The sequence below is a fragment of the Chinchilla lanigera genome, unplaced genomic scaffold, assembly GCF_000276665.1.
Source record: "Chinchilla lanigera isolate Chin_1 unplaced genomic scaffold, ChiLan1.0 scaffold00050, whole genome shotgun sequence".
Lineage (NCBI taxonomy): Eukaryota > Metazoa > Chordata > Mammalia > Rodentia > Chinchillidae > Chinchilla > Chinchilla lanigera.
The window spans coordinates 610926-623876 of record NW_004955451.1 but is presented as its reverse complement, the minus strand read 5'-3'; the positions used below and the strand labels follow the sequence as shown (position 1 = coordinate 623876).

General features: G+C 40.8%; 1 protein-coding gene across 4 annotated transcripts in view; it reads left to right on the top strand.

The window, feature by feature from the left end:
• LOC102025643 (chromosome unknown open reading frame, human C17orf78) overlaps window positions 1-6596 on the top strand; it is a 28646-nt gene extending 22050 nt beyond the window's left edge. Inside the window, exons 4-7 of one of the 4 annotated variants that reach the window (XM_013519175.1) lie at window positions 2091-2240; window positions 3521-3645; window positions 4070-4174; window positions 6388-6596. In XM_013519175.1, coding sequence (XP_013374629.1) covers window positions 2091-2240; window positions 3521-3645; window positions 4070-4174; window positions 6388-6465 — 458 coding nt within the window. In that variant the 3' untranslated portion in view covers window positions 6466-6596. Of the gene's footprint in view, window positions 1-2090; window positions 2241-3520; window positions 3646-4069; window positions 4443-6387 lie in introns of those variants that run through there. The other 3 variants (XM_005393931.1, XM_013519174.1, XM_005393932.1) reach the window with 3 other exon arrangements.
• The last annotated feature ends 6355 nt before the right edge of the window (window positions 6597-12951 follow it).

The following is a 12951-nucleotide window of genomic DNA, read 5'->3' as shown; positions in this document are numbered from 1 at the left end:
CCTGGATATCTGTCTGAATCTGTTCCATGGATTCCATTTCTTTCCTGTGTTGGGCATTCACGGTTTCCATCATTTTCCTAAGTTCCTCTTTTTTTTTTTTTTAATCTATGTCTGCCCTAGAGTTACTATGCATGTCTTTCATTATGATCCCCATCTCTATAGTTATTTGAGAAATTATTTCTGACTTGATTTATTTTTCTAGAGGCTCATTCATCTGCTTTGTTACTTCCATTGTTACCACTTCTGAGGTGGGTGCTTTTCGAATTATTCTACCCCATTGCCCCCTGAGTCTGCCTTTGGTGAGCCTGAACTCTGGGGTTGCATCTTGCTTAAATGTCTTCTCACACTGTACTTTTTTTAAGCTTAATTCCTGGGTTGATGCTTATAAACTGCTTGTGGCAAATAGCTTTACTGCTAGTACATCAAAACTCTTAGGAAATGACTACTTCTGTCCTCTAGGTGTAGCTGGCTTTTGGGTTTTGAGTCTGTTGCAAGATCCTACCTCTCCAATTTATTGGGCATGAGAAATTGCTGCTAGTTTGGCCCAGCCCCTGGTTCTCTGGCACTAGCCTATAGTATTTTTAATGACACTTTGGCAATCTCAGTCTTGGCATACTAGGAAGAACAACTGATTAGAATAATAATGTCATCTTGGGTAATGTAATAAATCAGCAATAACACTAGCATCAAACATACCCTAGAAAAATGACAAACTGTGGTAACTTTTTAAAAATATGTTTTCAGTAACTATTAATTTGCCACATTTAACCATATGAAGTAGATCTGTCGTTATATAACAAAATCTAAAACAAACCAGAAAATTGTATACAATAAATGTTATCTGAGAATTTATTTAACTCCAAATAAATTAGTTTTATTATCACTTGAGGAACTGTTGGAACCAAATAGTCCTTAGAATTAAGTCCAATAAAAAGTGCAGTGATAAATTTTTCTGGCCCTTTGGCACAGCTGTTCTGCCTGTATCATATATGATCAACAGGTCTCAAAAAACCATGGTCCAAATCACTCCTTTCTGTATCAAAATAGGCAAACCATGTATTTTTTGGATATTGAGGCAAAACAGAAGTTGTTTGTTTTGCCTCAACATTCAAAAAAATGTCAGGTAACTTATTTTCCCCCAGTATCAGACATTATAGAAATATTATATATTTTGAAGACATTTGTCTTTTCATGAATACTGTGTTTATTTGTACAACGTGCTTAGTGAATGTGCCTCAAAAACAATAGGCTACTTTTGACAACCAATTTTAATCATCAATTTATACTCCTTCAGATCTTGGTTCAATTCTCCCCCTCTGAGACCTGCATTGCAATTTCCCCAGCTATTGCCCATCTGCACCCCTCACACTACTACTCTCTTATCTTGCTCTAGTTTCAAGGTTTATTAGTAGCATTTATCTCCACCTAGTATATCATAAAGTATACTAATTTCACTATTGTCTGCTTCCTCTATCCTGCCCCTGGACCTCCCTCTCTGCCTGCTCTCTTGCTAGAATGTAGCTGATTGATATATACATACTACTAAAGCAGAGCCTGGCCCATAACACTCATTTTTGAACATTTGTTGAATGAGAAAAATTAAGGAGTCTGTGAAGCTGGGAGAGCTTTCCATCTTTCAACTCCTCTTGCTTTCCTCAATCCTCTCTGAGAGGATCTGACTTAGACTCTACTAAACAGAGTTGGAAACTATACTTCATGTTCTTCCTTGGACTTTAGAGCCATCTTCATTAAAGAAGGAAACTTTCAACGGAGTTACACCCTCCATCTTTATTATTATTACATTAAGAATGATAGGTAAACAAGATATGGCTTACTGCTTCACTCTGATACTTTGTTAATTAAAGGCCCCATAGAGTTTTAATCTGTAACTTAGTATCTCTTGCCTCATTTATTCTTGGCATTATTTTGGGCCTATACCTTAAACTATGAACAGACAGGTCACTGAGGCTACAAGTAGAAGTTTAATACCAGGTGAGTAGAGCCAAAAGTAAAGTACTAAAAATCAAAGTACAGTAGGATAAAATTTTCTTCTAAAGTTGTCCTTACATTGTGTCTTTCTTGTTTGATAGCTTTTTTACCAGGGCTGTCTCAATGTAAGGTCTACCCAGTGATGGGGAGTTCATCCGAGACTCTGTCTATCAGTGCCACCTCCACAACTTCTGGTAATAAAGACGGCATGACTACAAGTACTGGAGATTTTTCTAGCCCTTTGACACAAGGTACAGGTTAAAAAAAGAAAGAAAAGGAAAAAAAAAAATGTTTAATCCCAATATTAGTCTGGGTCTTCAAGGACCTTCTTGGAGGTTAAATTAGAGCTTACATTTGAAAATTAGGCTGGTGCAGTGGCTCACACCACTATGGGAGGCTGAAGCAGAAGGATCACAAGTTCTAGTACTTCCTGAGCAATTTAGTGAGATTTTTGTCTCAAAATAGTATACAAATAAATAAATAAATAAGGGCTAGTTGGTATGAAGACCCTACATTCAATTCCTAGTACTGCAAAAGACAGAATAATTTCATCCTTTTATGAAAATAAATTAGCTTTTCTTTCTTTTTTGGTACCAGGAATCGAACTCAGGACATTGTGCTTGCCAGGTAGGCACTTGTGCTGCTGAGCTATATCCCTGGCCCACAAGTTAGCTTCCTTACGAAGAAGTTCTCAGACACGTTGGTATTCTGATACCCATTAATGATTCTTTACCTTCACACAAGTGAACTCATCCACTGAATCCATTGCTGGATTTGGGGACAGAATATATCATACCTACAAGGCAGGTAGTTTCAGCTACTGCATGCCTAGATAACATTTAAATGCTCAGCACTTGTAACAGTGATGATACCAACCGTGTATTTTCGTATTCACGGTTTTTAGAAACAGCCCTCCCTAAATTGGCCAGGATTCAAATTCTGTAAGATTTAAGTCTGGGTTGTATCCTAATTCCAGCCAGGGGAAAACTAAATATGAGACTAGTAATAACTAAGTGCATTATGAGCCATTTGCCCTGATTTGGCTTATGACACAGAAGCAAAGTCAATTCACCTTTGTTTGTCCTGTACCCTGCTTAACTCAAGAAAAGCATAGGAAAGATGATTTATTTTACTCCATACAGTGTGTCAGAGCAAAAGAAAAGGGACTCTGAGAAAGGTGACAGGGAAAGATAAGTTTAGAACTTGTGCACTCAAGCCTTTTCTTCTCTGGAGAGCATCAGCCCTGTTAACTATGGAAAATCCCAAATCCATGGAAGAAGTTGCTCATTAGGAAGAAGCTACAACAGAAGCTAGAGAAGGGCCTGTGATGTGCACCCATCCCTGAACCTGAACCTGAACCTGAACCTGAACCTAAATCTGAATCTGCATGTGAAATGGAAATTTAGTCTCTGCCTCCGAGTCAGCCTGGGCCCCTATTTGCCTGTGAGCCAGGAGAACTTCAGGTCAAAGGGCCAGTCTCCTCTCTTGTTCACATTCTCTTTTCTCCTTCTTCTACCCTCTCTCCTTTTAGACACAGAAGAGAACTTAGAGAAGAGGCGAAAATGGAGTATTGTGGTTAAATTTCTGATTGCTGCCACCCTGTTGCTCAGTGGAGTCGCCATTACAATATTTGTCATTTTTGAAGTCCCATGTCCTGTAAGTTTGTTTATGTATTTGATTCTCGAACTTGATCTAGAAAAACTCTACTGTCCCAAAGGCAGCTTGGAAAGCGCAGACTTTGGAGTGTGGGCAGATTGCTCCTTACTTTCACCAGCTGAGTGGTTTTCGGCAAGTTGTTTGCCTTCTCCAACACCAGTTGCCTGTTTATAAAATGGGACTCAAGATATTCGCTTCACATGTAGTTGTAAAGGTTCACTGATATCCTGTGTGAGAGGCACCTGGCACATAGGAGGTTTTGCTAAATGCAGGTTCCTTTCCTCTGCTGTACTTGCATATTCTGTAGGAGAGCCAATTCTATATACTTTAGAAGAGACAGTTTCCTCTCAATAACATGAGGTTTGGAAAATAATCAAATATTTACTAGCCATGGAAGTTAATACCAGTCATTTTCTCCTTTCAGAGACAATGGCAAAGAGCCAGAAGGCTGTGCCAATGCCAGCGGTTGTGGAGAAGGCAAAAGAAGGGAGACGAGGAACCAGGGACAGCTGCCCCTCTGCCTGAGAAGGGAAGTGTTCTCTCTGGTGTATGTCACTTGTTTAGAGGAAATAGGGTTAACACAAAAGTGCTGGTACTTTTGAAAGCTACTTCATTAATAAAGCAAACGTGGGTAATTCTTTTATATGTCAGGCAAAGGTATTTGTACTGCTGTTTGCTAACATTAACCCAACTAAAACACAACAGGGCACTTAGTGAAAATACATAATCTGGACCCAAATATTCTGACTCAGAATGTCTGGCTAAGTGTGGTGGCACACATTTGTAATCCCAGCACTTGGGAGGAAAAGGTTTGTCACAAGTTTGAGGGTAGGCTGAGGGAAAAGGTTTGTCACAAGTTTGAGGGTAGTCTGGGATACCTAGTAAGCTCAAGGCCAGCCTGAACTACATAGTAAGACCCTGTCTCAAAAAAACAAAAACAAATGGGGCCACAAATCTCTCTCTTTTTTTTTGAGGTGGGATCCTGCCTCAGCTTCCCAAGTAGTTGGATCTACAGATCCAAGCTACTGTGCTGGCTTTTTAAGATTTTTAACGAGTTCTCTAAGGAGTGGACTTACTGTGAAAATAATAAAGCTTAAATTTGAGGACCCATAGACCCTGTCCCAAAGTCTTGTATCCAATTTTTTGTTTTTGTTTTTGAGACAAGGTCTCACTATGTAGCCCAAACTGTCCTCGAATTCACGGTGATCCTTCTGCCTCAGCCTTCTGAGTGCTGGGATTACAGGTGTGTGTGACCATACCTGGCTTTCCAATTTTGTGTTTTAAAAAATTGTATTAGAGGAAGTTTCCTAAAATTGTAAGATCTTTAGAATCTGCAATGTATATACTGTATATTCTTTCTTGTCCCTAGGTAACTTTCTTTTCTTTTGTTTTCCTTTTTTTCTTTCTCCCTTCCTTCTTTCCCTTTCCCTCCCTTCCCCTCCCCTCCTCTCTCCTCCCTTCCCTTTCTCTCCCCTCCCCTCCCCTCTCCTCCCTTCCCCTCTCCTCTCCCTACCTCTGCACTGGAGATTGAACCCAGGACCCACACACTAAGCTGTATCCCCAGATTTTTATTTTTGAGACAGGGTCTCACTAAACTGCTACATTGCCCAGGCTGGGCTTGAACTTATAATCCTCCTGTCCCAGCCTCCTAGAGTGCTGGGAATACAGATATGTCCACGACACTCAGGTTAGGGGTATATACAGCAAAATCTAGAATCCATCACTCTTGAAAACAGTTTGAAGACGTAGGAAGCCAACTTCTTCCTTCCTTATCTTTGGGTTTCCTGACAAGATTATAAATTAATAGTACTCTTTGCTGTCTGAAACAGACACTGTATCACTGGCTCAGCATGGATGGTTAAAATCTAGCTTCACCCAGGAGTAGACTTGGCCTTTGACTATTAGACATTTCTGAGTACCTACTCTGAGACATCTACACCGGCCAAGGCATAGAGATAAGGTTTCCAATACTTTAAAAATTAATACCAGGTGTTACCTATACTAACAGTGGTGTGTATCTGTAGTCCCAGCCTACTTGGGAGGCTAAGGCAGGAGGATTATTTGAACTCACAAGTTCCAAGTTCAAGACCACCCTGGCCAACATAGCAGACCTTGTTAAAAAAACAAACGAACAAATAGGTATTTACTTTTCTAGAATAAGGCATTTAGAATAGATTCAAAGGTTATCTCATACAGAAGATCGATCCCCAATACAATAAAAAATTACCTAGTCTAGGATAGTATGCATGCTGCTACTCTTTAAATCTCTGTCAGATGCACATAACAATAATCAAGCTGATCCTCTCTCCACCCAGGTCTTCACACCACTGCTACTGACAGTATTAGATATATTTGGTCAGGTCCCAAAATCTCTGCCTTTTTCTAAATATAGCGAGATTGTTTGGATCTGATTCAAACAATGAGGTAGAATCACAGCATATCTGGGATCCAATCCAGCCGCAGATACTGTACCCAGGGCCTTTTCTACTCAAGGCAAATATGTCCAGCAAGGAATCAGTGGGCACTTCACTAGTGGGTTATAGGTTCCAACCAATTATGAGTTTTTATTCTTATATGCACCTTGATCATATTTTTCTGAGTTAAGTGTTGGGTAATAAAGAGGTAAAATGAAGTAGTACTTGGCATGATACTAGGTTTTGTACTTAGCAATTCCTTTGTTGATGTATGAAGAATCATTAATTTTCATCCTGTCTATGGTTCATATTTCCTTTCAATCTGTAGGTTGGACAAGATGCTCCTAATTCATCAAACTCAAAGAAAGCCACAGGCATCACTATTATCCACCAGACATACTTCTGAAAAGTTGTGCTCTGCCTCACCCACTGAATGAATACACTGCCTTCTCCATATTATTAATCAGTATAAGAAGATTCTCTTTTTGTGTGTGGCACTGGAGATTGAACCCAGGGCTTTGGCACTGAGCTACAATTAAACTTTTTTTCAGTGGTGGTGCTGGGGATTGAACCCTGTGCCTTGTGCATGCTAGGCAAGCACTCTACCACTGAGCTATGTCCTGAAGAGTCCTGCCAATGTTACACTCAGATCTTCATCCAGACACTAAAATCAATAATACCAAAGGAAGAGCCTGGGCTAGGCAGTTATCTTTATACCACTGCTACTGACATGGCCACAGGTGTCTGTGATTAACTCTGTACATCCATGAAAATGGTTGTGGTTCCACTCTTCAAATGAGGACGAAAAGCCTTCCCCCGAGCACTGTGAATGGATCTTATTGCCAGAGACTTAAGCACAGCTTCTGAGAAAGTGGGCAAGGTAGGTGATAGTGTGACGCACATCCCAACTCCTCCACTGCCCTCACTGACAACTTCATGCTTACAGCTGACTTCACTTCATGGCTGTCACCTAGTTTACATGGGGTACCTGCTCTCCCAGGCTGATTTCATACGGTTTTAGGATTTAGCCTCTGCCATCACATGTAGCTATCAACATGCTGAGAAGAGAAACCCAACCCTAAGCATTCCAAAGTCCTCCTCAGAAGTCATCACCAGGGGGTCAGGGCTGCAAACAAACACTACTCTAGTGAAGTCTTTTGAGAGTCCAGAGTTCCTAAAGCGGGGCTGATGTTACACTTTTTTTTTTTTTTGGACAGTGTCTTACTATGTAGTGCAGACCGGCCTTGAACTCAAGGCACTCTTACCCATTGGCTATGCCTTATTTTAGTAGTCTGCATACAGTTTGGCCCACCAGGATTCCAGAGTAAAATGGTTATGATGACTCTTCTCACAGGGCACAACTCTGAACACAGTCTAATCTGCCTAAGTAAGAGTTTGCTGAGAAAGTGGAAACAGCTGATCTTGAAATAGTGCTTAGGTTAAAAGGAGAAATGCAGGGTGTCACCTCACTGCTCTTTGGAAGATTCTGAAACCACCTCATTTTGGTGCAACAAGCCTGCTTCTAGGTAATTCTCATTTCTTAGTTTTCTCAAAGAAACCATGCACAAATTGTGTCCTTCTCTCATTTCAAGTACCGTCTGAGATGGTGATTCTCAAAACTCTGCTAGCAGGGGAGCAAACGGTGACTGGAAGAGATGATAGACCAAAGCATGGGTGATGACAGGTTTCAAGGAAGCCCTAAAGAACCTCTGATGTTCCGCAGTGCATGCTCTGCACACATAGCAGACAAAGGACAGAACACGGGGTGGCCTCAAATAAGTGAGTGTTGTATATTATTTGCACCCTGCTACTCATTCACAACATTGCCTTGAGTTTATCCTAGCATTTGTTATTCTATTTTACCTGTCTACTGCCATACTACCCTGAGTGCGCCTGATCTCGTCTGTTATTCTATTTTACCACAAAGTGGGGGTGGAGAGATGCCTACTCTTTCCCAGGACCGCAGGGAGGCTGCTTAAAAGCACTATATTCTTAGAAGATCTTCATACAACCCCACCCTCTCCAGTCTCACTCACCACAAAATGTTTCTTAATTTGAAACATGGCATTTCCCAGAAAGACAAAACCTGCGGTAAAGTCTGTGTTCATCAGTTCTGCAAAAGTGTAATTTGGGTAACATTTGTACTGATGTTCTTTATGAAACTCACTGACGGTCAAAATTGTATACTTCACTTTGGGGGTAACCATTTCCCCTGGCAAAGCAAGACCCCTCTGCAGATGTTCTGACTCAGCAATCAGTTAACAACTTTGAATCCTCTATTTCGTCACCAGTGGAGGTTTCTGAAAACTAAGAGATGGCAAAGGAGAACGGAGAACTCCTATGCAGACGCTGGAACGTGGACTTTAATCTGCAGCTTGCTTCAGTGACACAATTCTCAGGGTCCATATTAGAGATGCAACTTGATGAAACATTGTTTCTCTAGAAGTGCCAATTATTCCTTCCTAAAGTACTAAGTTTCTGTTGCAAATTCTTTCTCATTGAATTATTATATTTCATTTTTCTGATTATTAAAGCATTTTCCTTATAAAAATTTTTAAAAGTATAAAAGAATGGAAGAATAAAGTTATATTTAATCCCCCCTCCCAGAGGTAACTACCATTCACACATATATGCCTTTCTATAGACATTATAAGTATATATACACATGATAAGAAGAAATATATAGCTTGTGTAACATCATATTCTTCATGTTCTTTTATGCGTGTGTGGAGGGGGTTGCTGGAGAGTGAACTCAGGAGCTTTTCACAGAGTTGCACCTGCAGCCCTATTTTATTTATTTATTTTTTGTTTGTTTGTTTTGTTTTTTTGTTTTTCTCCGGTACCAAGAACCAGCCCTATTTTAAAATTTGCTGTTTTAAGACAAGGTCTTGCTAAGTTGCCCAGGCTGGGCTTGAACTTACAATCTTTCTGCCTTATCCTCCCAGAGAGCTGGGATTATAGCATGTGCCAACAGGCCTGGCTCTTCATGCTATTGTTAATCTAACCCATTTTTTACTAATATATTACTACCATATTTCAATTGGCTTTTTTTTTTTTTTTTGAGACAAGGTCTCTTTATGCAGTGCAGGCCGGCCTCAGACCCCAGAGTACTGGGATTACAGGTGTGCGCCACCATCTCCAGTGGCACATTTATTAAATTGTGGTTATTTTCAAGTTTTAGAGGGAAACTGGCACCTTCTCCCATCTTTTTGAAGGATCTGTATCACCTCAATAATTTTATTTTATTTTTCCAATACTAGAGATTGAACCTAGGCCCTTGGCATTGAACTATTCCTCAGCCCTTTTATTTATTTATTCATTTATTTTGGAGACAGGATCTTGTTAAATTGATAAAATGTTCAGGCTGGGCTCAAATTTGTGATCCTCCTGCCTCAGCTTCCTAGAGTGCTAGGATTACAGGTATGTGCCACTTAGCCTGGCTCATCTGAATACTTTTCGTGTATGTGATAGGGTCTCACTCTGTAGTTCAAGCTGGCTTTGAACTTGCTGTGTGGCCCAGGCTGGCCCTGAACTCATGGCAATTCTGCCTCAGCTTCCCGAGTACTAGGATTATAGGCATGCACCACCATACCTGGCTAAAACCTCCAATTTAAATACCAGAAGTTATTGCTGAATAACATTAAATAAATAGCTGTACTGGGGGGTGGGTTGTTTGTTGTGGTCCTAGGTATTGAACACAAGGCCTTTGCACTGAGCTATACCCTCAGTCCTTTTTTTTTTTTTTAATTTTGAAACAGAGTCTCACCAAATTGCCCAGGCTGGGCTCCAATTTGTGATGTTCATGCCTCAGCCTCCCAGAGGGCTGGGATTACAGGCCTGCACCACTACGCTCAGTTTGTGTGTATGTTAAAAGATTACTTTGTTCAATACAAACACAATATACAACAGTCTTACATCTGTTTTGCAATTTTTCCATTCTTTAAATATAGCTATCATCTCAAAAATCAAAACGATCTAGAATTATGGATCTCTGAAAGGCCTGAACAGGCCATTAACATCCTTCTTTTTCTATACCCCTAAGGATTTAGGGATGGCATGAGCCCTAGTCATTCTCCCCTACACACTTTCCTATTTTGGATTTCTTAAAACACTGTCCAGCGGATTCTGACCTAGAGTATTTTTCTCATGTTTATGTCCAGCCATTTTCCAAAGAAGAGATGTTATGTATATTTGTGATTAGTTAATTTAGCCCTGGACATGTTGAGAATTCTGTGATTCCCCTCCTTGCCTCTCACTCTGACCCTCTTACACCTCCCCTCCCACTCTCGAGGGATTCCATTTCCTGAGTTCACACAATGGCCCCCATTCTGCTTTGAGTTGCTATTTACCTCTTTTAATGTATACTTCCTGGTTCTTCTGCATGAAGGTTTAAGTGTCGGTATTAATTTGTAGATCTCTATATTATTTTGTACCAACAAAGCATTGTGCTTATAGTAGATAAATTTTGTGTTGGCCAGGTGTGGTGGCCCATGCCTGTAATCCCAGTCTATGGGAAATGGAGGCAGGAGGATCACCAAGAGTTTGTGGCCAGCCTGGGCTCCATAGTGAGTTAAAGGCCAGCCTGAACTACACAGTGAGACTCTTGACTCAAAAAAAAAAAAAAAAAAAAAATTATGTGTCAATAACATCACACCACCAAATGGGTAGCTAAGGGTAGCACAACTGATTTTTCTAAAAGAGAATGAAGTAATCTGTATTTTCATATAAAAACTGCTATTGGTTACTAGGAAGATGCAGATCAGTGACGGTCCACACTGTAACTGTCAGTTGTACTTGAGTTCATCTCTCTAGATTTATAGTATATTCTCTATTTATTTATTTTTTGGTCTTTTTGAGACAGGGTCTTGCTCTGCAGTTCAGGCTGGACTTGTGCTCACTTTGTAGCCCAGGCTGGCCTCAAACCTGTAAGGATCCTCCTGCCTCAGCCTCCCAAATGCTGGGATTACAGGCCTGTGCCACCATGCCCAGCCTATAGTATATTCTTGTCTCTTAAATTTCTTAACTCTTCTCCTTCATTATTCCACCACTTTTCTTTCTTGGTTCCTTTTTCTTTCCCTTACTCAACAATCTGACCTGCCAATCATCCAAAGTCAAAAATCTACCTCGGAGCCGGGCGTGGTGGGGCACGGGCTGTAATCCCAGCACTCAGGAGGCTGAGGCAGGAGGATTGTTGAGAGTTCGAGACCAGGGGGGCTGGGAATTTAGCTCAGCGGCACAGCGCCTGCCTGGCAAGTGCAAGGTCATGAGTTCGATTCCCGGTACCAGAAAAAAAAGAAAAAAAAAAAAAAAAGAAAGTTTGAGAACAGGATGGGCTACAAAGTGAGCTCCAGGCCAGCCTGAACTGCATAGCGAGACCCTGTCTCAAAAAAAAAAAAAATCTGCCTTGCTTTGAATCTAGGGAACTTAATTCCATGTCTACACTGAAATCCCAACTACAAAAACTCTTTTCTTCTACCTAACCCTCCTTCATTTGTGCAGTTTGGCTATGGGTGCACCTTAAATTGTAATTTAGACACTACTTTCATGGGACTCTTGTTAATTTACGCCACCCAGTGGCTGGAGTTGCCAACTGCACCCTCTGAAAACACGGTGCTTGTACATAAATATCTATTAACACAGATACAGCACAAGTGTGTAATTTGTACTACAGGCTCAATGAGGGGGATCATTCATAATAGGCAAATTTTGACCTATGTTAAGTCTCACATACTAAAACAGTATGGGATGGGCAATGATAAGTTTAGAAGTATCATGGTCTCCACAGAGTAAGATGATGTCCACAGCCCAGGGCAGTGATCCACTCCTGTTATCCCAGCTATTCATGAGGCTGAAGCAGGTGGATTGCAAGCCTGAGATCAGCTGAGGCAACTTAGTGAGACCTTGTCTCAAAATAAAAAGGGCTAGGGATATAGCTCAGTGGTAGAACATTTGCCTAGCATGTGTAGAGCCCTGGGTTCAATCTCCAGGGGGGCATGTGTAGAGATGATACTCAGAAGACTTTCAAAATATGCATCCTGGTCACTGCTGCTCCCTAATATACTGGAAAAGAAGAATAACCGGTGTGGGGCTACAGGATAAAGTCCTTCCTGCCTGCTAAAAGAATCAAACATTCTATGGAAGAGACATTGACTTTCTTTTTTTTTGAGACATTGATTTTAAAGGCTCTTAAACTATACTTATAATAATATCAGAAAGTAGTTTATTTCTTTTTCTTTTTCCTTTTTTTTTATTTCCGGTACCAGGAATTGAACTCACGACCTCGCATTTGCCAGGCAGGTGCTGTGCCGCTGAGCTAAATCCCAGCTCCTATTTCTTATTTCTTATGCTCAGATATGTCTATGTCTAGAACATATGCCAATGAATAGAATACATGGGTTGCAGGACTTTGCTGTTCTACTTTGCCTGATTGCAAATGGCTCTCCAAAGTGATTATACCAAATACAGCCCTGCCAGCAGTAAAGAGTGCCCATTATTCCACATCCTCCCTAACTAACTAGGAAATCTCAGACTTCTACATTTTTTGCATGTTGGCCTTGAACTTGCAATTCTCCCACCTCCTGAGTACTGGGGATATGCACCAAGACACCTGAGACAGGCAGAAGCAGTTCTAAAGCTCAGGTTTAGGACTACATCCCAATTCAAAATGTTTCACAGGCTCCCTCACCATGGCTTCTGAAGTAAAATGAGCCAGGCATTCTGTTGGCTCATGTTGTAATTTTGAAGTAAAATTACAGGTGCATGCCTGTAATCCCAGCACTCTGGAGGCTGAGGCAGGAGGATCATTGCAAGTTTGAGACCAGCCTGGGCTACAAAGTGAGCTCAAGGCCAGACTGAACTGCACAGTGAGACCCTGTCTCAAAAAAAAAAAGTT